The sequence below is a fragment of the Electrona antarctica genome (genome assembly GCF_951216825.1).
Source record: "Electrona antarctica genome assembly, chromosome: 7".
NCBI classification, from domain to species: Eukaryota; Metazoa; Chordata; class Actinopteri; order Myctophiformes; family Myctophidae; genus Electrona; species Electrona antarctica.
Genome location: NC_136812.1, coordinates 22,413,029 through 22,435,633, shown reverse-complemented (window position 1 = coordinate 22,435,633; position 22,605 = coordinate 22,413,029). Strand labels below are relative to the sequence as shown.

At 45.1% G+C, this 22,605-nt stretch overlaps 3 protein-coding genes and 1 long non-coding RNA gene across 4 annotated transcripts; 1 reads left to right on the top strand and 3 right to left on the bottom strand.

The window, feature by feature from the left end:
- Positions 1-4,427: 4,427 nt before the first annotated feature.
- LOC306925888 (mitochondrial adenyl nucleotide antiporter SLC25A24-like) lies at positions 4,428-8,484 on the top strand (the record flags this gene model as incomplete). The annotated part of the gene is made up of 3 exons (XM_079505036.1): positions 4,428-4,601; positions 5,033-5,183; positions 7,752-8,484. The coding sequence occupies 3 exons, from the start codon at positions 4,428-4,430 to the stop codon at positions 7,931-7,933; spliced, it is 507 nt and encodes a 168-aa protein (XP_079361162.1). The 3' UTR covers positions 7,934-8,484.
- A 1,677-nt stretch (positions 8,485-10,161) lies between these two features.
- Positions 10,162-10,946, bottom strand: LOC306926172 (transmembrane protein 69-like; the record flags this gene model as incomplete). Its single annotated transcript, XM_079505435.1, has 1 exon — positions 10,162-10,946. A coding segment is annotated over one exon (561 nt), but the record flags the coding sequence as incomplete, so codon positions are not given.
- Positions 10,947-17,180: 6,234 nt separating this feature from the next.
- LOC306926482 lies at positions 17,181-18,471 on the bottom strand. The gene is made up of 3 exons (XR_013790390.1): positions 18,367-18,471; positions 17,587-17,636; positions 17,181-17,438 (listed from the first exon to the last, which is right to left on the bottom strand). It is a non-coding gene; the product is annotated as an uncharacterized lncRNA (long non-coding RNA).
- Positions 18,472-19,185: 714 nt separating this feature from the next.
- On the bottom strand, positions 19,186-22,288 carry LOC306926015 (transmembrane 4 L6 family member 4-like). The gene is made up of 4 exons (XM_079505210.1): positions 22,208-22,288; positions 20,697-20,842; positions 19,863-20,043; positions 19,186-19,535 (listed from the first exon to the last, which is right to left on the bottom strand). Exons 2-4 carry the CDS (start codon positions 20,840-20,842, stop codon positions 19,518-19,520), a joined length of 345 nt encoding a protein of 114 aa, XP_079361336.1. The 5' UTR covers positions 22,208-22,288; the 3' UTR covers positions 19,186-19,517.
- Between the last annotated feature and the right edge of the window lie 317 nt (positions 22,289-22,605).

Here is a 22,605-nt window from a genome sequence, read left to right as displayed (position 1 = left end):
AGATCTGGACAGTTTGTCGTGTATGTTCATTAACCTTTTGACTCCTTACCTTCTCAGCATCTATTGAGGGCTCAGAGCAAGTGAACATGACCACGATGGTGAAGAAGATTGTAGAAAAGGAGGGGTTCTTTGGACTCTACCGCGGCATCCTGCCCAACTTCATGAAGGTCATACCAGCGGTCAGCATTAGCCGGCCGGCCTCCGACGGGAGGCTGCCACCCTCGTCCTGGCCAGGAAAGCCCAAAAGCAGGACTGGCACATCCTGCATGGCACCACCACAACTCCAGCGCCTCCAAGCAGACTCAGGTCTCGTCACCCCTACAACAGGGCAGCACAGGAGATGCTCAACTCCATCCCTGAGGACATCTCCAGAGATGCATGGCTTGCAGCAGCGTGGAAGCAGGAGTGGGAGTCAGCCGGGCCCTCCCGCATGCACCGGTACATCTGGGAACCAGGAGCTGGTGCCATAGCTGGAGATGACCTACCTCGCCAGCAATGGACCACACTAAACCGCCTAAGAACTGGGGTTGGGCGCTTCAATGCACCAATGCAGGTGATGAAAACCAGGCTGACTCTGGGGAAGACTGGACAGTACACTGGAATGTTTGACTGTGGAAAGAAAATCCTCAAGAAAGAAGGCGTGAAGGCATTCTACAAAGGCTACATTCCAAATATTATAGGCATTATTCCATATGCTGGGATAGATCTGGCAGTGTATGAGGTACACAATGTCTAAGGATACTACATTATAAAATATATGACAAGTAGTTAGACTGTATATTGCTGTATTGTGTGCGTACTCACAGCCAGAAAAAACATAGCCTTGTCTTTTCTTTTTTTTTTAAAACATCTGTTTATGATTTTTGGCATACAAGCATTTCAAGAATGTTTAACCAGTAAGTTACAGATTGGAAAACAAATAGCAGAAACATACAAACAAACAAAACAAGAGACTTGTCTTAACATTAATACATTCATGTTTATAAATTCATTGATATAGTAGTTACACTATATATTGTGTAAACACACGCATGCACGCATGCACGTGCGCACACCTACACCTGCTCAACGCGGGTAGGAGAGACGACAACCTCCGCGGGTGACAACGCAAGAGGATCCAGCCTTCAGATACGCAAAGCCCACAAAGTAGGTGTCGGCAACTCGGCATAGCCAGTGCAAAGCAACGGCGATAGACTGTGTCGAAAGAGCAACGTTTCGAGTGACAGCCAAGAAGTTCCCTACCACAATCCTCAAGTTAAAGGTGGTGTGGGAAGCGGTTAAACTTGGAAATTGCAACAAGGACTCAGATCTATTAACCTTGCATATTGAGCTTAGCCTACACGTTTTTGGGATCTTTCTAATGAGCTGGTATTTGCAGTTGTTACATTGCTGGATAGTATAAGAAGAATTTAAATGACTCACTTAAGCAAGTGAACAGAGTTTAAAGGTTTATATAAAGGTGTTTGCATTAAGATTGCAATTTTGTGTTTTACCAAACTAAAGGGTTTAAAGGCATAATTAAGTCATTTTTGTATTTCATGATAAAGGGTTAAAATAATTAATTTTGTTTTCACAAAGGTTTAAGACGTTTAAAGGGTAACAAGCTCATTTTGTGTTTATTTAAGTAAATAGTTTAAAGGACAACTCATTTGGTTTTCAGCTAAACTAAGAAGGTTAAAGGAGAACTAACTCTCCCTGTTTTTCCATAGCAATGTTTATTTATTTGATATGGACATCACATTGCACAATTGTACAATTTGTAGATGCATTGCTTACACTGTAAGCCTTGGTGTATTATCGCGAGTGCTAGTTTTCAACACCTGTGTTATTTAAAAAAATATATCAATTACACAAAGTTGAATTCACTGTGACAGTAAGTGGTGTGGGACAAAAGTACTTCAATTGCATATATTTTAATTTAATGAGTCTGAATTTACCTCAGATCTGGACAGTTTGTCGTGTATGTTCATTAACCTTTTGACTCCTTACCTTCTCAGCATCTATTGAGGGCTCAGAGCAAGTGAACATGACCACGATGGTGAAGAAGATTGTAGAAAAGGAGGGGTTCTTTGGACTCTACCGCGGCATCCTGCCCAACTTCATGAAGGTCATACCAGCGGTCAGCATTAGCCGGCCGGCCTCCGACGGGAGGCTGCCACCCTCGTCCTGGCCAGGAAAGCCCAAAAGCAGGACTGGCACATCCTGCATGGCACCACCACAACTCCAGCGCCTCCAAGCAGACTCAGGTCTCGTCACCCCTACAACAGGGCAGCACAGGAGATGCTCAACTCCATCCCTGAGGACATCTCCAGAGATGCATGGCTTGCAGCAGCGTGGAAGCAGGAGTGGGAGTCAGCCGGGCCCTCCCGCATGCACCGGTACATCTGGGAACCAGGAGCTGGTGCCATAGCTGGAGATGACCTACCTCGCCAGCAATGGACCACACTAAACCGCCTAAGAACTGGGGTTGGGCGCTTCAATGCACCAATGCAGGTGATGAAAACCAGGCTGACTCTGGGGAAGACTGGACAGTACACTGGAATGTTTGACTGTGGAAAGAAAATCCTCAAGAAAGAAGGCGTGAAGGCATTCTACAAAGGCTACATTCCAAATATTATAGGCATTATTCCATATGCTGGGATAGATCTGGCAGTGTATGAGGTACACAATGTCTAAGGATACTACATTATAAAATATATGACAAGTAGTTAGACTGTATATTGCTGTATTGTGTGCGTACTCACAGCCAGAAAAAACATAGCCTTGTCTTTTCTTTTTTTTTTTAAACATCTGTTTATGATTTTTGGCATACAAGCATTTCAAGAATGTTTAACCAGTAAGTTACAGATTGGAAAACAAATAGCAGAAACATACAAACAAACAAAACAAGAGACTTGTCTTAACATTAATACATTCATGTTTATAAATTCATTGATATAGTAGTTACACTATATATTGTGTAAACACACGCATGCACGCATGCACGTGCGCACACCTACACCTGCTCAACGCGGGTAGGAGAGACGACAACCTCCGCGGGTGACAACGCAAGAGGATCCAGCCTTCAGATACGCAAAGCCCACAAAGTAGGTGTCGGCAACTCGGCATAGCCAGTGCAAAGCAACGGCGATAGACTGTGTCGAAAGAGCAACGTTTCGAGTGACAGCCAAGAAGTTCCCTACCACAATCCTCAAGTTAAAGGTGGTGTGGGAAGCGGTTAAACTTGGAAATTGCAACAAGGACTCAGATCTATTAACCTTGCATATTGAGCTTAGCCTACACGTTTTTGGGATCTTTCTAATGAGCTGGTATTTGCAGTTGTTACATTGCTGGATAGTATAAGAAGAATTTAAATGACTCACTTAAGCAAGTGAACAGAGTTTAAAGGTTTATATAAAGGTGTTTGCATTAAGATTGCAATTTTGTGTTTTACCAAACTAAAGGGTTTAAAGGCATAATTAAGTCATTTTTGTATTTCATGATAAAGGGTTAAAATAATTAATTTTGTTTTCACAAAGGTTTAAGACGTTTAAAGGGTAACAAGCTCATTTTGTGTTTATTTAAGTAAATAGTTTAAAGGACAACTCATTTGGTTTTCAGCTAAACTAAGAAGGTTAAAGGAGAACTAACTCTCCCTGTTTTTCCATAGCAATGTTTATTTATTTGATATGGACATCACATTGCACAATTGTACAATTTGTAGATGCATTGCTTACACTGTAAGCCTTGGTGTATTATCGCGAGTGCTAGTTTTCAACACCTGTGTTATTTAAAAAAATATATCAATTACACAAAGTTGAATTCACTGTGACAGTAAGTGGTGTGGGACAAAAGTACTTCAATTGCATATATTTTAATTTAATGAGTCTGAATTTACCTCAGATCTGGACAGTTTGTCGTGTATGTTCATTAACCTTTTGACTCCTTACCTTCTCAGCATCTATTGAGGGCTCAGAGCAAGTGAACATGACCACGATGGTGAAGAAGATTGTAGAAAAGGAGGGGTTCTTTGGACTCTACCGCGGCATCCTGCCCAACTTCATGAAGGTCATACCAGCGGTCAGCATTAGCCGGCCGGCCTCCGACGGGAGGCTGCCACCCTCGTCCTGGCCAGGAAAGCCCAAAAGCAGGACTGGCACATCCTGCATGGCACCACCACAACTCCAGCGCCTCCAAGCAGACTCAGGTCTCGTCACCCCTACAACAGGGCAGCACAGGAGATGCTCAACTCCATCCCTGAGGACATCTCCAGAGATGCATGGCTTGCAGCAGCGTGGAAGCAGGAGTGGGAGTCAGCCGGGCCCTCCCGCATGCACCGGTACATCTGGGAACCAGGAGCTGGTGCCATAGCTGGAGATGACCTACCTCGCCAGCAATGGACCACACTAAACCGCCTAAGAACTGGGGTTGGGCGCTTCAATGCACCAATGCAGGTGATGAAAACCAGGCTGACTCTGGGGAAGACTGGACAGTACACTGGAATGTTTGACTGTGGAAAGAAAATCCTCAAGAAAGAAGGCGTGAAGGCATTCTACAAAGGCTACATTCCAAATATTATAGGCATTATTCCATATGCTGGGATAGATCTGGCAGTGTATGAGGTACACAATGTCTAAGGATACTACATTATAAAATATATGACAAGTAGTTAGACTGTATATTGCTGTATTTTCACAGCCAGAAAAAACATAGCCTTGTCTTTTTTTTTTTTTTTAAACATCTGTTTATGATTTTTGGCATACAAGCATTTCAAGAATGTTTAACCAGTAAGTTACAGATTGGAAAACAAATAGCAGAAACATACAAACAAACAAAACAAGAGACTTGTCTTAACATTAATACATTCATGTTTATAAATTCATTGATATAGTAGTTACACTATATATTGTGTAAACACACGCATGCACGTGCGCACACCTACACATGTATTATAGTTTTGATTTCTCCAACTGATTCTGTATATATGGCTTGCAACTACTATAACTTGGGCATAATCTGATTTCCCAAAATTCTTTCTGCCTACCATCTCTAGAGCTTAAAAAATGCCTGGCTGTCCCGCTATGCCAAAGACACATGCAACCCTGGGATTATGGTGCTGCTGGCCTGTGGTACCATCTCCAGCACTTGTGGCCAACTGGCCAGCTACCCTCTCGCTCTGATCCGCACCAGGATGCAAGCTGCAGGTAAGACATCCACCACAGGCTGATACCTTGGGGTTCTTTCTATGCGGTTTACAATTTGAATGGTCTGTCATATTGGATTATAAGTAAAAGGTACAACATTAAAGGTGCTTTGTTATTTTTTTGTTTACATTTTTTGTTAAAATGTTAAAGCTCTATATTCTGATGGTAATTATTTATTTCTAACTCAACTGTTCGCCCCACCGACTTCAAATTGGACACACGCGTTCCACCACAGGGACTGCAGTTCCCGGCTTTGAGTCGGTCGGACCAAAAGGCCTCTGTCCAGCCTCTGGACAGGGCCCAAATTAGCCAATTAATCACACCTGATCACCCCTATATCACCATATATGGAGCTGGCCTGTTCTGACATCACAATGTGGTTCTGACATCTGCATAGACTCCATATTTGGGCATGCCTGTGAAGAACTCCATATATGGCCATAAAAGGGACGCAGACATTATAACTGGGTGGAGCATGCATTTCTAACTTGCATCGTTCCAAGTAGGCCAGGCACTGCTCTAGTTGTTAATAGTTTCTCTTTCGCTATAATGCCATCCTGATAAACGCACTATTGTGCTGTTCCAAAGTGTCTCTCCAAGTTTCCTTTCTTTTGAATAGTGATGCTTGTTACATTTAAGGCAATGCACTTCGAATGGGACATAGTGGAAAGAAATGTCTTCCACATTTTATCTAACTTTGTCATTTTCTAATGATGTTGATTTGTGAACTACACTAGTTTTAAAAACAATGCTTTGCATTGGGAGTTTCAAGCGAGTGCAACAGACTAGGCAGCTCTATCTCCGTTTCATAAAATACATTTTCAGGTGGGTTGCAAATTTCAGCCAATCAGGAGAGAGAACCCAACAAAGAATGTTTCAGCTTAAATGTTATAGTTCCAATTCTGTTTTCTTTTCTCTTGTTCTATGCTGTATGGGTTCTCTCTTCTAGTGGATAAAATTGGTCTTCCGATCTGGAAATATATTTTCTGTTAAAGTGTTGGAGAAACACGGAGAACCCCGTTATTGAACAATCTATACCAGGGTTCCCCAATAGGTGGCCTGCGGAGCGCCCCCTTGTGGCCCCTGGAAGGTCCCAGATATAAATGGCATTAAATGGGGGTCAGTAGCCTATGCATGTCAAACTGGGCATCCTTTTCAAATGGGGTCTTGCCCTGAAAATGAATTTTCAGGGCAAGACCTTGTGCGTGCGGACTCGGCCCCCAGCCTGGTACCCTAGTCAAAATATGGCCCTTGAGGAAAATGAATTGGGTAACCTTGCTGTATGGGTTCTCTCTTCTAGTGGATAAAATTGGTCTTCCGATCTGGAAATATATTTTCTGTTAAAGTGTTGGAGAAACACGGAGAACCCCGTTATTGAACAATCTATACCAGGGTTCCCCAATAGGTGGCCCGCGGAGCGCCCCCTTGTGGCCCCTGGAAGGTCCCAGATATAAATGGCATTAAATGGGGGTCAGTAGCATATGCATGTCAAACTGGGCATCCTTTTCAAATGGGGTCTTGCCCTGAAAATGAATTTTCAGGGCAAGACCTCGTGCGTGCGGACTCTGCCCCCAGCCTGGTACCCTAGTCAAAATATGGCCCTTGAGGAAAGTTAATTGGGTAACCCTGATCTATACTATAGTCCGGCAGCCGAGGTGGACGGGTGGGAAATTTGGTATAGTCTTTTTTTATTGGCCTAAAATATTGTCTATATACATACATCCATGAATCCACTTGCTGACCGGCTGGAAGTATTGGGATTTTTCTTTTATAGGGGTTTCTTGTGACCCTACCATTAACATCCTACTATGGCAGGCAAAAATGTCAAACTTTCCTTTTGCTTTAAGTAGCATGTGACCATTCCATTCCGAGCATTAGTTTTGCACAAAATACACATTTTGGGCACATTTGGGCAAGTGGCTATGGCTGCTTTTAGGCCTAGGAGTGTATTTTGTGCAAAACTAATGCTTGGAATGGATTTAGAATCATGAAAAACTAGTTTGACATGTCACATGCTACTTAAAGCAAAAGGAAAATTTGACATTTTTGCCAGCCATAGGATGTTAATGGTAGGGTCACAAGAAACCCCTATTAAAAAGATTGCCCAATACTAACAGCCGGTCAGCAAGTGGATTCGTGAATGTATGTGTATATAGACAATATTTTAGGCCAATAAAAAATACTATATACCACATTTCCCACTTTAAACAAAAGAAGCCTGTCTGCTGCCGGACTACTATAGTGTTTGTTCAATTCAGGGGTCTCCCTGTTTTTCCATAGCAATGTTTATTTATTTGATATGGACATCACATTGCACAATTGTACAATTTGTAGATGCATTGCTTACACTGTAAGCCTTGGTGTATTATCGCGAGTGCTAGTTTTCAACACCTGTGTTATTTAAAAAAATATATCAATTACACAAAGTTGAATTCACTGTGACAGTAAGTGGTGTGGGACAAAAGTACTTCAATTGCATATATTTTAATTTAATGAGTCTGAATTTACCTCAGATCTGGACAGTTTGTCGTGTATGTTCATTAACCTTTTGACTCCTTACCTTCTCAGCATCTATTGAGGGCTCAGAGCAAGTGAACATGACCACGATGGTGAAGAAGATTGTAGAAAAGGAGGGGTTCTTTGGACTCTACCGCGGCATCCTGCCCAACTTCATGAAGGTCATACCAGCGGTCAGCATTAGCTATGTGGTGTATGAAAACATGAGATCTAGCCTGGGCATTCAAAAGTAAGAGGCAGAGTAATCCATGATGACTGTGCAAGTGGCCATATTCACATGGCACCTACTTTGCTCAGTCTGTCAACGGATGGGGAACAAGCCACAAGCAAACAGATCCCTCCTCCCTACATCTGATATCCAGTTTACTTCACAGGAAACAGCCAACGTCAAGATGTTAAATGTCTGATTTCCCTCCAGATCTATACAGTCTACCAAAGATATTCATAAACGGGGTCCTAGTAATTAACTCCCTATGGGAGTTGTTTCATATATTCATAGATCTACATCTGAAGAAAGTGCAATATTGTATTCACACTTTGAATGTCATCATGTTTAATGTGTAACAGAGAGGCCTGTGATCTTTCATGATTGGATTACACTTGAGTGCCGCCGGTTAAAAAGATGGGCTTCCTTTGTTGTGAAGAGAATTAGAAAATATTTTGCACTTTTCTTATGTGCCTTGAGATTTATGTTGTCAGATATCTGTGGACGTCCCCCACCATCCCATTTGCCTTTCGTTCCAAATTGTGTTCACTAAATATTTGTGTTTACATTAAAACAGTATTTTATTACAAGTGTGTGTGTGTGTGTGTATTATGTGATTTTACCTACCATTGCTCTGATATCGGTGTGTGCCTGTAAATGGTGTGACATACAGTATCTTGCATTTTGTTACCTTTATTTTCCTCCTAGCATTACATTTCTAGTTAATGCAAATCAAGGAGAAAACAATTAGACTTCCATTTCCTTGTTTAGGGTTGGGTGTCTTAAGCATTTACTGGCAAACTTGTGATCGACTTGGCATTTTGTGTAGCTGGATTTTTATTTTGTTAGTGGTGCCCACTGCCCATCAGATGAGTGATACAGAAACTCGATACTGAATTGATGAAAGCTTGTTTTGCAACTGGAGACTTTAAAGTGCTTTTTTTTTTATCCTGCTTGTGCTGTTACATTTATCAACAAATTGCTATTGATGCATGTTCTGACATAAAATAGGAAATTACATTGGAGCACTTAGTGTTGGGTCAGCTACATGTTGCTTAACTTGCCCATCAGAATGCCCAACACTGGTTTTAATTTATTTATTTTTTCCCAGTAAGAATTGAGGCTTGAATACCTGTACGTATAGTGGAGTAAGCAATCGCTCTATTAAAGTTAATAGGCCTATAAGTATTGGGTATGATTCACTGTTTTGCAGTCTTGGGTCAGCTACATGTAGCTTAACTTGCCCAACACTGCAGATAACAATGCATTATAGCTAATAGGCCTATTTAATGAACTTAAATAGACCTATTGCTTACTCCACTATACACCTGCAGGTATTCAAGCCTCAAATCTGACGGCCACGCTACACCAGGCTTTTCGCGCACAAAACGCGCGCGTTTGTGCGTTGAATTTAGGTCGTCCTATTTTAAAAAACGCGGGCCGCGCGTTTACCCTAAACGCGCGGCCCGCGTGTGCGTTTTTTAAAATAGGACTGGACCTAAATTCAACACACAAACAAAGCCTGGTGTAGCGTGGCCGTTACTGGGGACAAAACATAAAATAAATAATTAAAACCAGTGTTGGGCAAGTTAAGCTACATGTAGCTGACCCAACACTTATTTGACTGATAATTATTCACTTAGATTGGTTTGTAAATGGTGCATTTATATAGCGCTTTTATCCAAAGCGCGTCATTTCAGATTTAGCATTGTTCAAATTGACGTGCACATTTCAGTAGCTACAAGATTGATTGATTACTTAACAGTTTGCAAAATAGTACAGTGCTATTGAATAACTACATTCTTTCTCCTTGGCTTCAGGCTTGCATCTCAGTCACTCAGAAACCCAAGTTTATAATGTGGGATGGGCCTATCCAAAATATTCTCCTGAATTCATCCTTTTCCTTACATGTAAAATGTTACCAGTAGTTAAACTTCACATTACTTTTGTTTTGTTACTCAAGAGAAGACAAAACTGGAATAATTACTGCTCAATTACATGTATATTGCAAAAAAGAAATGATAATAGCTTGATTTGAGTAGATCTCATATCCTGTGATGTATTCATCATGTACAAGCTTATGTTGAAGCTCTATCTCACGATAGGCAGTTAACACCGTAAGCACTGATTACTCCTATTAAGATCTTATGTAATGCCTGTTCTTGTCCTATTAAAAGAACCGTTGTCACGTATGACAAGGATGTGCTCAGTTACAATACTAGATGTTCAGGCCAATAAAATCGAGAAGCCAGGGGGGAAAAGAAGGATAATTGTTTATATTGTATTAATCAGGGTTTCTTGTTCTAATTCAGATTCCATGGCAGATTCAATGGCACCAACTTCACATTTCCAGTTCATTTATATGATGTGGGAGAAATAGTTTGTCAAATATCTTCAACTGGAGTCTGACAGTCAACCGCAAAGTTCACACCCTTTCACCCTTATAAAATGTACATTTCGAAGAGCACAAATGGCCTAATTCAGAAAATAGTCTTCTCTGGGTAAATTCCACTCAGTAGAAGTGTGCTAATCAGGGAGAAAGAAGCCACAATGGTAAGTATGGAGTGCAATGCTTTGAACCAACTGGGGTACGTTGGCAGCAGAGAGAGGTCGTAGTGTAAGCTAATTCCAAGTCCCATGATTACGGTGATGATTGCTGGACTGATACTGTCACTGAGCAGCATAGCCACCCAGGCCAGCAGTGGAGGAACCACGCTATTGGCCAAGTTAATCCAATCAGGTTTCGCTGGGCTGCCCTCTGGAAGCGCAAATCCCCAGCGTGCTCCGCCCAGGAAGGAAAGGATGGACGCTCCATACGCTACCTGTGCGTAAGCCAACTGCGGGAGGTAGATCTCCGTCGAGGCCATTATTAGAGGAGCGGCGATGAAGGGGATGAGCCCAGCGAGCCCCAGATACATTGCTGGTTTGGGGCTCTTCCAGATGTCCCTCATGTCATAACGCAGAAGATCAAGCTCTCTGGGCGGAGGCTCTGGCTGCTGCCGTTTCTTCCACCACACTGCGGAAGTGTGGAAAGGCTGTGTCCTCACTGAACGTTAAAGGTTACTTTAGTAACCACGGTTGTATATATAAATTGAACGAAATACCTTTCGTTTATGGGTAGGTTTCCTTCAAAACCTAGCTGCAGAACATTATTTTATGTACTCCCAGGACAGAAAATTCTAGAATTTTCGCTGTCCTGGGCTCTAAGGGTGACGTAGGAAGCCACGCCTATCCCGTATAGATACCTGCGTGGCTACGTCAGCCCTCATTCGGAACTTTTCTTCTGCTTTAGAGAACAGAAGGGCGTTCCACGAAAGGTATTTCGTTCAATTTATATATACAACCGTGGTTACTAAAGTAACCTTTAACGTTGTATTATATAGAAATTTCACGAAATACCTTTCGTTTATGGGACTTTATGAACTCCCGTGACCTGAACTTCCAGTGGGTCCCAGGTAAACCTTTTGGGAGGGGCTCGGACCCTTTTGGGTCCAGAACCTAGTCCTTGTGGAGAGCAGGAGGCAGCGCTATGCTGCCCTGATGCTTTACTGAGCAGCGGCCCCCAAGACCGCGTGCGCTAGCGAAGGCGCTGCCACATCTAGGTTATAGTATGTGGCGAAAGTCGAGGGTGTAGACCAGCTTGCTGCTGTGCAGACTTCCTGAATGGAGACACCCTTGTAGAGTGCCCAGGAAGCTGCCACACCTCTTGTGGAGTGGGCCCTCAGGGCTTGAGGGGAATCCACGCCTTGGCTAGTGTAGGCCAGACGGATGGCTTCCACTATCCAGTTAGAGATAGTGACCTTCGTGACGGGCTTTCCTTTGGTCCTGGCACCCCAGGACACAAAGAGTTGGCTTCCTTGTCTGAAGGGAGCCAGTCTATCCGCGTATATGCGTAAAGCTCTGACTGGGCAGAGGCAATTAAGCCTGCTGTCTTCGTCAGAGGAGAACGGCGGGGGATGGAAAGCCTGTAGGTTCACTGGCACACACACTGAGAGAGCATTTTTGGGAATGAAGGCGGGGTTTGCCTTTAGGGTGACCTTGGTCGACCCCTCATCGAACCTCATGCAGTCTGGAGAGATCGAGAGCGCATGTAGGTCGCTGACCCTTTTTGCTGTCGTGAGTGCGATCAGGAGAGCCACCTTCAGGGTTAGGAGCTTGAGGCTCACGGTTTGTAGTGGTTCAAAGGGTGCTGTAGCCAGAGCCTTTAGAACCAGGGACAAATCCCACGAGGGAACGAGGGATCTGCATGTCCTATGTTCCCTGCGTACACCCTTCATGAATTGTTTTACCAGCGGGTGCTTCCACACCGTCTGGTTATCAAAGCCTGGGTGGCAGGCAGAGATTGCCGCCAAATGGATCTTGACTGAGGAGAGGCCTAGACCACTGTCTAGGAGCTCCTGCAGGAATGACAGGACGTCGATCACTGAGGCCTGGTAAGGGACTGTTTGGTCTGGTCTTCGTGAGCACCAATGCTCGAAGACGCGCCAGGCTGTGTCGTAACGGTCCCTTGTTGACTGGGCTCTGCCTTTCTGAATCGTTTCGATTACGTTCGGAGGTAGACCCACGGCAGTCAACATCACCCTTTGACGGGCCAGACCCATAGGTCTAGGTCCTGGGGGTGAGGGTGGAAGATCTCCCCCCTCGCTTGAGAGAGGAGATCCGCTCGAAGGGGAATTCTCCACGGCTGGTCGTAGAGGAGAGGGGTTATTTCCGACCTCCAGACCCCCCACGACGGGGCTATTAGGAGCACCTTCAGACCCTGAGTCCTCACTCTGTCCAGAGTGGGGCTGATGAGGGATAGCGGGGGAAAGGCGTAGAGAAGGGTTTTGGGCCATTGGTGTGACAGAGCGTCTAGCCCCAACGTTGATGGTCCCCTGATTGCGAAGAAGAGGGGACACTTCGTGTTCTCCTCTGTGGCAAAGAGATCCACCTTGGATTTCCCAAACCTGCTCCAGACCTGGGCCACTGCATGAGGGTGTAGTGACCAGTCTGAGTAGCGGAGAGGTCCTCTGGACAGCAGGTCTGCCCCTGTGTTCAGAAGACCTGGGACGTGACACGCTACTATTGAGAGGACGCGTGTGTTGCACCACAGGATCAGTTTCTGAGCCAGTTGATGAAGACGAGGGGACCTGAGTCCACCTTGTCTGTTGATGTAGCACATGGCCGTGGTGTTGTCTGTCCTGACTAGGACATGGCAACCCAGGATGCGCTGCTCGAAGTGTTTCAGGGCGAGGAAGACTGCCATGAGCTCTAAGTAATTTATGTGAAGGGCACGTAGTGGCCCCAACCATAAACCTCTGGCTGTGAGTCCTTCCATCGTGGCTCCCCAGCCTGTCATGCTGGCGTCTGTAGTGATGACTTTCCTGATCAGAGGCTTTCCCATGGGGACGCCCTCTGAGAGGGTTTTCCTGTCTGACCACCATTGAAGGGCTAGTATGCATTGTGATGTTACTGTTACCTTCTGGTGCCGACGGTGCATTGGTACATGTAGAGAGCCTATCCATCGTTGGAAAGGTCTCATATGTAGCCTTGCTAGGCGGATTAAATAGACCGCAGAGGCCATTAACCCCGCCATCCGGAGGCATGCATGAAAAGGAATCGAGCGTCCCCTTTTGAATGACGCCACGCACTGCAGTGTTGCGTCTATTCTCTCTTGGCTCAGGCGGGCCGTGTAAGAGATTGAGTTCAGTGTTATGCCTATAAAGTCTATTGACTGTGTTGGCATAAGCATGCTCTTCTCGTGGTTTATTATAAACCCAAGCGAGTCGAGGTGGCTGAGCACACGATGTGTGTGCGACAGTGCTTCTCGTGGAGAGTCTGCAAGTAGGATCCAGTCGTCTACGTATGTAGCGAGACGGATCCCTTGCTGTCGGAGCGGAGCGATAGCTGCCGCGGTGCACTTTATGAAGACTCTGGGACTCAGTGACATTCCGAAGGGAAGGACTGTGTACTCGTACACTTTTCCTCTGAACCCGAAGCGCAGAAATTTTCTGTGCGGCGGGTAAATCGGAATGTGGAAATATGCGTCTTGCAGGTCTATTGACGTAAACCAGTCCCCTTCGCGAATTAGGCGTAGGAGGACTGGTGGAGTAAGCATTTTGAATCGCAGCTTTTTTAAGTGACGATTCAATGCCCTCAGGTCTAGAATGGGACGGAGTCCGCCCCCCTTTTTCTTTACCAAGAAATAGCGGGAGTAAAAACCGTTCATTGATTGGTCGAGGGCCACCTCTGTGATGGCGCCTTTCTGCATTAATGAATTGATTTCCTCTTGCAGAATGGCGGCCTTTTGCCCGCTCGCTTCTGAGAAAATAATTTTCCTGGAAGTGGGCGGTTTCGAGGCGAACTGTAGCCTGTATCCTGTCTGAATTGTACGGATTATCCACGGGGAAGCCCCGGATATCCGCCATTGTGACAGATGACGTGACAAAGGGTTCCCTGTGCTTGTCAGCGTGGTGCATGGCCTGCCTAGGGGAAGACTTACTTTGTGTGAAATGTCTCCCTCTAGTGAATTTTTTCGGTATTGAGTTTGGAAAAAATTGGCGTGGAGTTTTTGGCCGCTGTCACAGTGTGGGTTATCTTTCCCACTGGGCCTATGCCCTTCAGAGTTGGTTTTATTGTTTTTTGTGTTTTTTGTTTTTTTGTTTTCTTTATTGAACAACGTGGAAAAACATACACATGTGAATTGCACATAACAATTTTCGGGGTCTGTACAACGGTGCTCACAGCACTGTGTACAGGCCCCCTTAAGCGCTTCAGCGCAGGCTCTGAGGTGAGATCTGTGATCCCCACCTCTGGCCTTGAACTCTGAGTGTGGTGGGGAAGATGACCCGGCCCGGGCAGGTCATTTGCGCTTCCCCTGGCCTCGGCCTCTGGGAGCGCTCCTGGCCTTGTAGGGCGGCGGAGAGGTGCGGCGGTCTGCTCTGCCTCGGCCTGCAGGCTGTCGCTGTCTATCTCCGCTCCGGTCCTGGGACCTGGGTTTGTCATCGGTCTTGGCCTTCCAGGGTGCCTTCTTAGCCTTGGGGCGGCCTACCGGGGCGGCCTGGTTGGCCAGCGGTTCGAGCGCCTTCATCGTCTTGGTGGAGGACTCGAGCTGTTGGATGGTCTCTGACATCTTGGCCAGAGCGTCCTTAAACATACTGTCTGGGTGGATATTTCCAGCCACAAACTCTTTCTTTGTCTCCAGGGAGATGGCGCTGGTCTGATCGACCCAACGCCATCTCTCCTGGAGGATGGAACATGCCATTGCCTTGGCGTTGTGGAGAGTGGAGTCCCTCTGGAGGGTGGCCATCTCGTGATTCAGGCGGCGTAACTCGGCCAGGTCTTCTGGCAGTTCCGCTAGCTGGACTTTAATGGACTTCTGTCCCATCTCAATGAGGAGGCTCTTCATGGAACCCTGGAGGAGTGCTCCTGCATTGAGGGCCTTCGCCACGAAGGACATGTGTGCATACTGCCAATGTCGTTGGGCCCCTTGGCGCTGGCCTTGGGAAAATCCACCTTCAGGAGGGGTTCGTCCCAGGCGTGCATCATGGCCTCCTCGAAGCCCTGTGCCATAGGGAGCTTCTGTCTTCTAGGTGCAGGGGGGGGGGCGGACTCATCAGTCCTGCCTTCCCATGGTAGTACCTTGACAGTTGACTTAGGCCATGTGTGGTTACAACGTGCACTAGCCTTCCTGTATATCTCGTAAATATTGGAGTCATCCATGGGGGGTACAGGAGGCGGGGGGACAGGAGCCCTGGCTTGCTGGTGCTCCTGTATGTCCATGGCATCCAGGTCGTCGAAGGGGCGACGAGTGGTGCTGACGTAGTCCCCGGGGGAGAGGTCATCATGGCCATCTCGCTCGTCCGCGTAGGCCTCGTCCAGGACGTGGTAGTCCTGGAGTTGCTCCTGGAAGGAAGGGAGCTCGTCATCACGAAGCTCCCCTTCCTCCCTGGTAGTCCAATGCTCCCCACCGGGAGACATTGCGCGGTCTGGGGAAGGGTCCAGGCGGTCCACCATATAGCTGGGTGCAACGGCAGGCTGTCTGCGTCTAGCTGTATGTCTGGGCGGGCACTCAATGGTGGCCTGCACGACGTGTTGTCGAGCACGTGGAGCTGGGGAAGAGCGGCGCGGTGCGAAGGTATCCCTTGGCCTCGCGCCATGAGCCTCGTAATCAGTGGCCTCGTGAGCCCTGGTTGCAGAGGCTGAAGTAGCGTACCTGTCTCGGCTAGCGCCGGCAGGTGCTGCTCTTGAAGAAGAGGCTCCGGTTGGGGCTCTGTTGCCCGAGTAGTCGAGCCTCTGTCTCGGGGTAGCTCGTTGTCCCTCTCCGGTGGTGACGCGGGGCCAAAGCCCCTTTGGCGGGACTTGTATGCGAGCTCGTCGCGGGGGAGGAGTGGGGCTCCTCTCTCGGAGTCCGTGGGCGGCAAAGTTGTCATAATACCTTTGGACACGTCCGAGCCTGTTGTTTAGGACGTCGTCGTCCATTTTCTCACAATGGAGGCAAACGGGACCGATTTCCTCCATGGACTCACGGGTGTGGGTGAGGCCGAGACAATACATGCACTCGTCATGCCCGTCTTTGCCCGACATCGTGTTCCCGCATCCCCAGGTGGAGCACGTCTTTTGTTTGGGGCCTTCTTGACAGTCGGCGGGCACCGGCTGTCCTCGATGGCGTCTTTCCCCGGGCTGGGTCTCCCTCGTCAGCGACATGGTTGCTTGTAGAGAGAGGAGTCCGAGTGCTTAACAGCCACAGGTTTATCTTCCTCGTGGCGTGTAATAGTAGACCACAGGCGTATCTGCCTAGTAGCGCTAAGCTAACTATCGATAGCTTTAAGCTAACAAACGCTAGCTTTAGCGAGAGAGAAAAAGAGGCGCGAGCTGTTTTTCCGACAGGCTAGCGTAGCAACAAGTTGCCTAGAACTCACTTGTGTCGAAGTTCGGCTTTTTTTCTCGAGAAGTATCCTTCTGTTTGCTTCGAGAGTGTGCCAGAGATCTCACGGTCCTAAAGAATTAATCTCTCGGCCGAGTTTGCGAGATATATTACCCTGCACACACTGGAATGTTAAAGTTCGTTCTCGCAGCTTAGCAGAAGAAAAGTTGAATGAGGGCTGACGTAGCCACGCAGGTATCTATACGGGATAGGCGTGGCTTCCTACGTCACCCTTAGAGCCCAGGACAGCGAAAATTCTAGAATTTTCTGTCCTGGGAGTACATAAAATAATGTTCTGCAGCTAGGTTTTGAAGGAAACCTACCCATAAACGAAAGGTATTTCGTGAAATTTCTATATAATACAACCAGGAGCAGCATGAGTCTGGATGCTCTGGAAGGGTGAAGGCCTCACTGAACCAGGAGCAGCACGAGTCTGGATGCTCTGGAAGGGTGAAGGCCTCAATAAACTGATAAGAGCCAAACTATGAGTCTTTAAACCAGCATCATTAATCCTAGAGGGAAGTTTGGCTGATGAAGCCCAACAGAGCGCCAGGGAACTAGATACACCATCAGGAATTCTTTCCAAGGCAGGTATCCAGGACATTTGTTGAGGACTGGCCCTCCATACCTAAACACACACACACACACACACACTTAATTAATGACTTGACAGGTAACATCTTTACAAAAGATATTCTGAAAATGTACATTTTGTTGCCTAAGATTAAACATGCCCTAGAATGATCCAAGCATTTAACTGAGCTAAACACACGTACCTTGGGAGCAGTCAAAGCATTTCTTCTAACTATAGCAGAAAGCATTTTATCTGTGGAAACAGGTAAACACGTACATGTCACATTCAGGGGTTGACACTAAGGTCTCAGAGGCACTTGCCCGTCGGGCAAGTACAGGTCATGTTCTTCTAACTTCTACTTGCCCAAAGGTCATGCCCACTCCAGTAGCCTCGGAAACCCAGACGTTTAAGTAAATCATCCATTATAAAATGACAGGCAACATTTTAATTGCAGTTTAATTTAACAGTGTTTTTATTTTACTTAAAAAAACTTCATACCTCAGTGTGTATGCCATTGCCAAATACATAACTACTACTAGCTATGTATGGGTTCACATCACACTTTTACATTTTAAGTGTAGCAACAGTGAAAACAGCATATTATAGGTAAACAGTGCTCTTATTATACATTATACAGACCAAAAGACGTGTGTGTGTGTGTGTGTGTGTGTGTGTGTGTGTGTGTGTGTGTGTATGCATCCCCTCTCAAATACCACAGTATAATTCCCAAGCATATTTTATCCTAGCCCTGGTCCAGTGCGTTAGCGAGTCTCTCTAACGCACCGGACCAGGGCAACTCTTATCCGGCAAGGATCCCATATATGATATATCTATGTTGTTTTATCTAGAAGCAACAAAGAAGGAGAAATATTTGCAACTTCAAGTCAGTGCTGCAGCACTGAAGAGACGGACTCGATCGGACGGAGATTACAGAAATAGTCTGCTAAAACAAACAAACACAAAGTGATATTCTGAATCTTACCTTACTTTCAAGTCACGTTGGACCACTCATAAAACGTGATCATTTGTAATTTTCTATTTTTCTTCAGGGTCAACCTGAAGCTAGGATACCGTCTGTAACTGTAAACGTGTACGCAATGAATGTCATCCGGGGCGGGCTCGGAACTTTAATCTTGAAGGAACGTTCCACATAGAGCCCCAATTCCTTTAGCAGTATAATACCACTGCTGTACTATGTTACAATTTACAAACTGGTAATACAGTAAGTATTCAATCAAACATGTAGTTTATTTTGTAGCTACTGCTACTCATAGTGAATAGTGAATAGTGACATAGTGAATCATGGACTTGTTAATGCGCATATCGCTTTGCTACTGTAAAGTGTAAACAACACAGCATACGACACACGTCTCAAATCAAAGTTACATTTTATTTAGAGTTGAGTAGACATGGACATGCAAATGAACACGTACCTTCAGATCTTTCTCCAAAAACAGTTTTACTTGTTTGCTTTAAATGAAAATGATAAGAGATACTGTAATAGTTTACTTGGCTGTTTGTTTGGCACTGTCTGTGAGTCAGTGAATCTATTGTAAATATTGAGCAAAATGCATTCAACGAACTGTTGTGAATACTACTGGTGTAGTATCCACAAATGTCCACGAGGGGGCAGTAATGCAACACTAGTACATACTAACTTGGGCGGTCAGACCTTATAGGCCTATAACTCTGGCCTGGGTCAGACTCAAGAGATGCTCGGCCATAGCCGTCTTCACAAATGTGATGAGATGATCACATTTGGGCAAGTGGCTATGGCTGAATTTAGCACAAGGGGTGTTTTTCATGCAAAAATAATGCTTGGAATGGGTTCAGAATCAGAATAACCCATAGTTTGTCACATGCTAGTGCTACTTAAAGCCTAATTCAATTACCCCAAACCAGACCATATCATTAAATATACAATGTCAGATACAGTGAATTGATGTGTACAATCTAAAATTGTATTACTGCATACATATGAGAAAACATATAAATCTTTGCTAACTGCAACAGACATATTTGGACAGAAGAGATGCAGGAGGAATAAGTCCCATCTTCTAATTAACTTCAGGATAAATGGAAGACGAAATGTACAGTAGCTCCAGCCTTCCAACATGTGGTAGAAGGAATTGCTCAGGCTGCATCAGGACTCTAAAAGACACAAAATATGGACAGCTTTGAAAAATTACTTTCAAAATAGAAGTGATAACCGGCTATTTTCACAGAAAACAAATCCAAGGGTGTCATTGGATTATTTTAAGTGCATTTTGGATTACTTTACATCCCAAATGTATTAAAAATCAAGTGATAGATCATATTTAAATTTTCTTAATTATGTGTCACTATCTTCACTGATATTAAACACAGCCATCATTCAACATCATTCAAGGTGTGCCAAATACATTTTGTCATGATAAAAATAAAACCAAATCAACCTAAGCTTGGACATAATTTAAAGTAAATCTAAATTATACTGACCCCTGCACCGCAGCAGTCCCCACACAGGGCTCCCAGCAGGCCGTTTATCACCTGGACGGCACATAGCACCATCTGGCTCAAACCCATGACCAGCAGTACGGCGAACAAAGACAGATGCCAGGACACCACACCAACTGGTTCGACACACTTTGACCAAATGATGTGGTCAGATAGGTAGTTACTGGAAAAAGAGAGCAAGAAGACAGGATGGTTGGTGTTTCCCAACACAACAGCAACTATACACCAACATACTTATTGTTTGTCTTTAAATGTCTCGATGAATTGAATACACAGGACCTCAATGCAATTTGTACTTTTTTGGGTTATCCTTTTAGCACCTTTTGTATACATATGTACCACTGTACCCTTTTTTGCAAACTATTAATAAAGTATTCAATCAATCAATCAATCAATTCTTATTAACAATGTAAAGGGGAGGCCCGGGTCGGCCTAGCAGTCCAGGCACCCAGGCTGGTAATCCAGCCTGACAGTGTGTCGCAGGTTCGAGTCCCGATCCCGACGACATTTGCTGCATGTCTTCCCCCCCATCTATCTCCCTGTTTCCTGTATATCTATCAATAAAGGCAAAAAGCCCCAAAAATATCTTAAACAATGTAAAGGGGAAATCAAATACAGATTTGAAAGGAGTTTTCTGACCCCCGTAGAGGTAGAGGAAATTAGCTCAGGTGGATCTGATGAGAGTGTCTTGCTCAGAGGCACTTTGACACAAAGTGGGTGGGCCAAGGATCTAACCAGCGAAATACCGATTCCCAGATGGCCTCTCTACGGACTCAGCTACGGCTGCTCTCACAAAAAAAAGAAAAAAGCTCTCACCTGTCAACGAAAGGGTAGATCCAGTCATCGTGAGTGGTAGCATTAATGTTACACTTTGGTCCCTTGTTGATAGCCACGGCAGATATTATGACAGAGTAACCTGCCCCCAAAACACCCACACCTGCAAACAGTATGGAGCTCAGCATCTGGAGACAGAGACCAGCAGGGAAGTGGGTGGAATGGAAAGAACGGTAAAACACAAGAACAGAGAGCAAGGTTGAGAAAGTGACAGAGAGGAACACACAGATGAGGATCGAGGAAGAAACGGGAAGAAGATAACTTTTACTCATGAAAGTCAGTCAATTAAACAATCCTGCATTTGAACTCTTGAAGGACAAAAAAAAACAAGCCCAAAATGTCATATTTTACCAGCTGCACACACACACAGTCACACACACACACACACACACACACACACACACACACACACACACACACTAGTGGGTTGTTGCTGGCTGCATGCTATCCCATTGGCTGAAAGGTCGGCTAGAGGCAAAAAGTGTCTGGTTGCCTAGAGACGAGGCAGCTAATCAGGACGATAGGTAGTCAATACAGCAGCCATTGAGAAGGATAGGTCGAGTGGGCGTGAAAGCCAAGCAGAGAGAACATAGACCAGCTGTGCTTACACAGCAGCTGGTAAAAAAGTTGTTTTTGGGGATGTGCTGAGATTATTTTGGCGATACCAACTCAGAGTGAGTGTAACTGAAAGACAGAGATGTCAGAGGGGACACAGACTAGAGCCACTAAGATGGTGTGTGTGTGTGTGTGTGTGTGTGTGTGTGTGTGTGTGTGTGTGTGAGTGAGAGAGAGAGAGAGAGAGTGTAACTGCTGCTATTAAAATGCTTACTTTAAAAGGACTAAAATACAACAATTCATGGTCATAAGTTCATAAAGCATAATTCATAATAATTTCATGATGCATACAATAAATATGTGGTTCATAATTGATTTCATATGAGGTTAAGAATGTAAACATGATGTGATGATAACTTTGAGGCAGAACCAAGTTCCCTGTCTGTCAGTAGCAACACTGGACCATGTTTGATTGACTGATTGATGCATGATTGCCTGGCATTGCAGGCAGGTGGTACAAACTTTGTCTCACTCACTCGGACACTGGTCTGCATGAAGGAAGCAGCAGCACACTTGCAGTTTAGTGTGTCACAAACTGTTAAAGTAAGAAAGACGTCTGAAGCCAAAGCAGACTGTCAAAGGACATTATAAGAACTTTAAGCAACTCAAGATTCAAGAACCTCTTTTCACAACAAGCGGCCAACGAGGTATTTTAGATTAGTCTTTGATGTTGTGTTGTATGTGACACGTTCACCTGCGCATCGCGCATTTCTACATGTTTGGTATTTTCATTTGTTTAATCAATATTATGTATTATGATGCACTTTGTTGATTGATTTATGTGTATTTTTGTGTGAACATAGTTCTCACGGCATGGATGGAACAACTGAGGGATGAGAAGAATGCCCGAAATAAATGCCCGTTTATAAAGAACCGACCTGTGTCGTCAATGTTGGGAGAAGAGCTACAGTGAGAACTCGACTGCTCAACGCGGGTAGGAGAGACGCCAACTCGACTGCTCAACGCGGGTAGGAGAGACGACAACCTCCGCGGGTGACAACGCAAGAGGATCCATAGTGTATGTCATTGTGTAATTAAGTGAACGTTTCATGAAGATTCTTGTAAACCATGTTTTTTCTGTTCTATGGACCCTAGAGGACACAAAAAAAACGGTTTACATTTTTTTTCCCCGCCCTAACAATATTTTATCACCATGGCAATACATGGCAATGTGTAGCAATATTCCGTGTCTGTCTGTATTTCTGTCGACATCATTTCTCCAAATCTGCCTGGCCGATTTACACCAAATGTGGTCCAGGAGTGTATGATGTGCTCT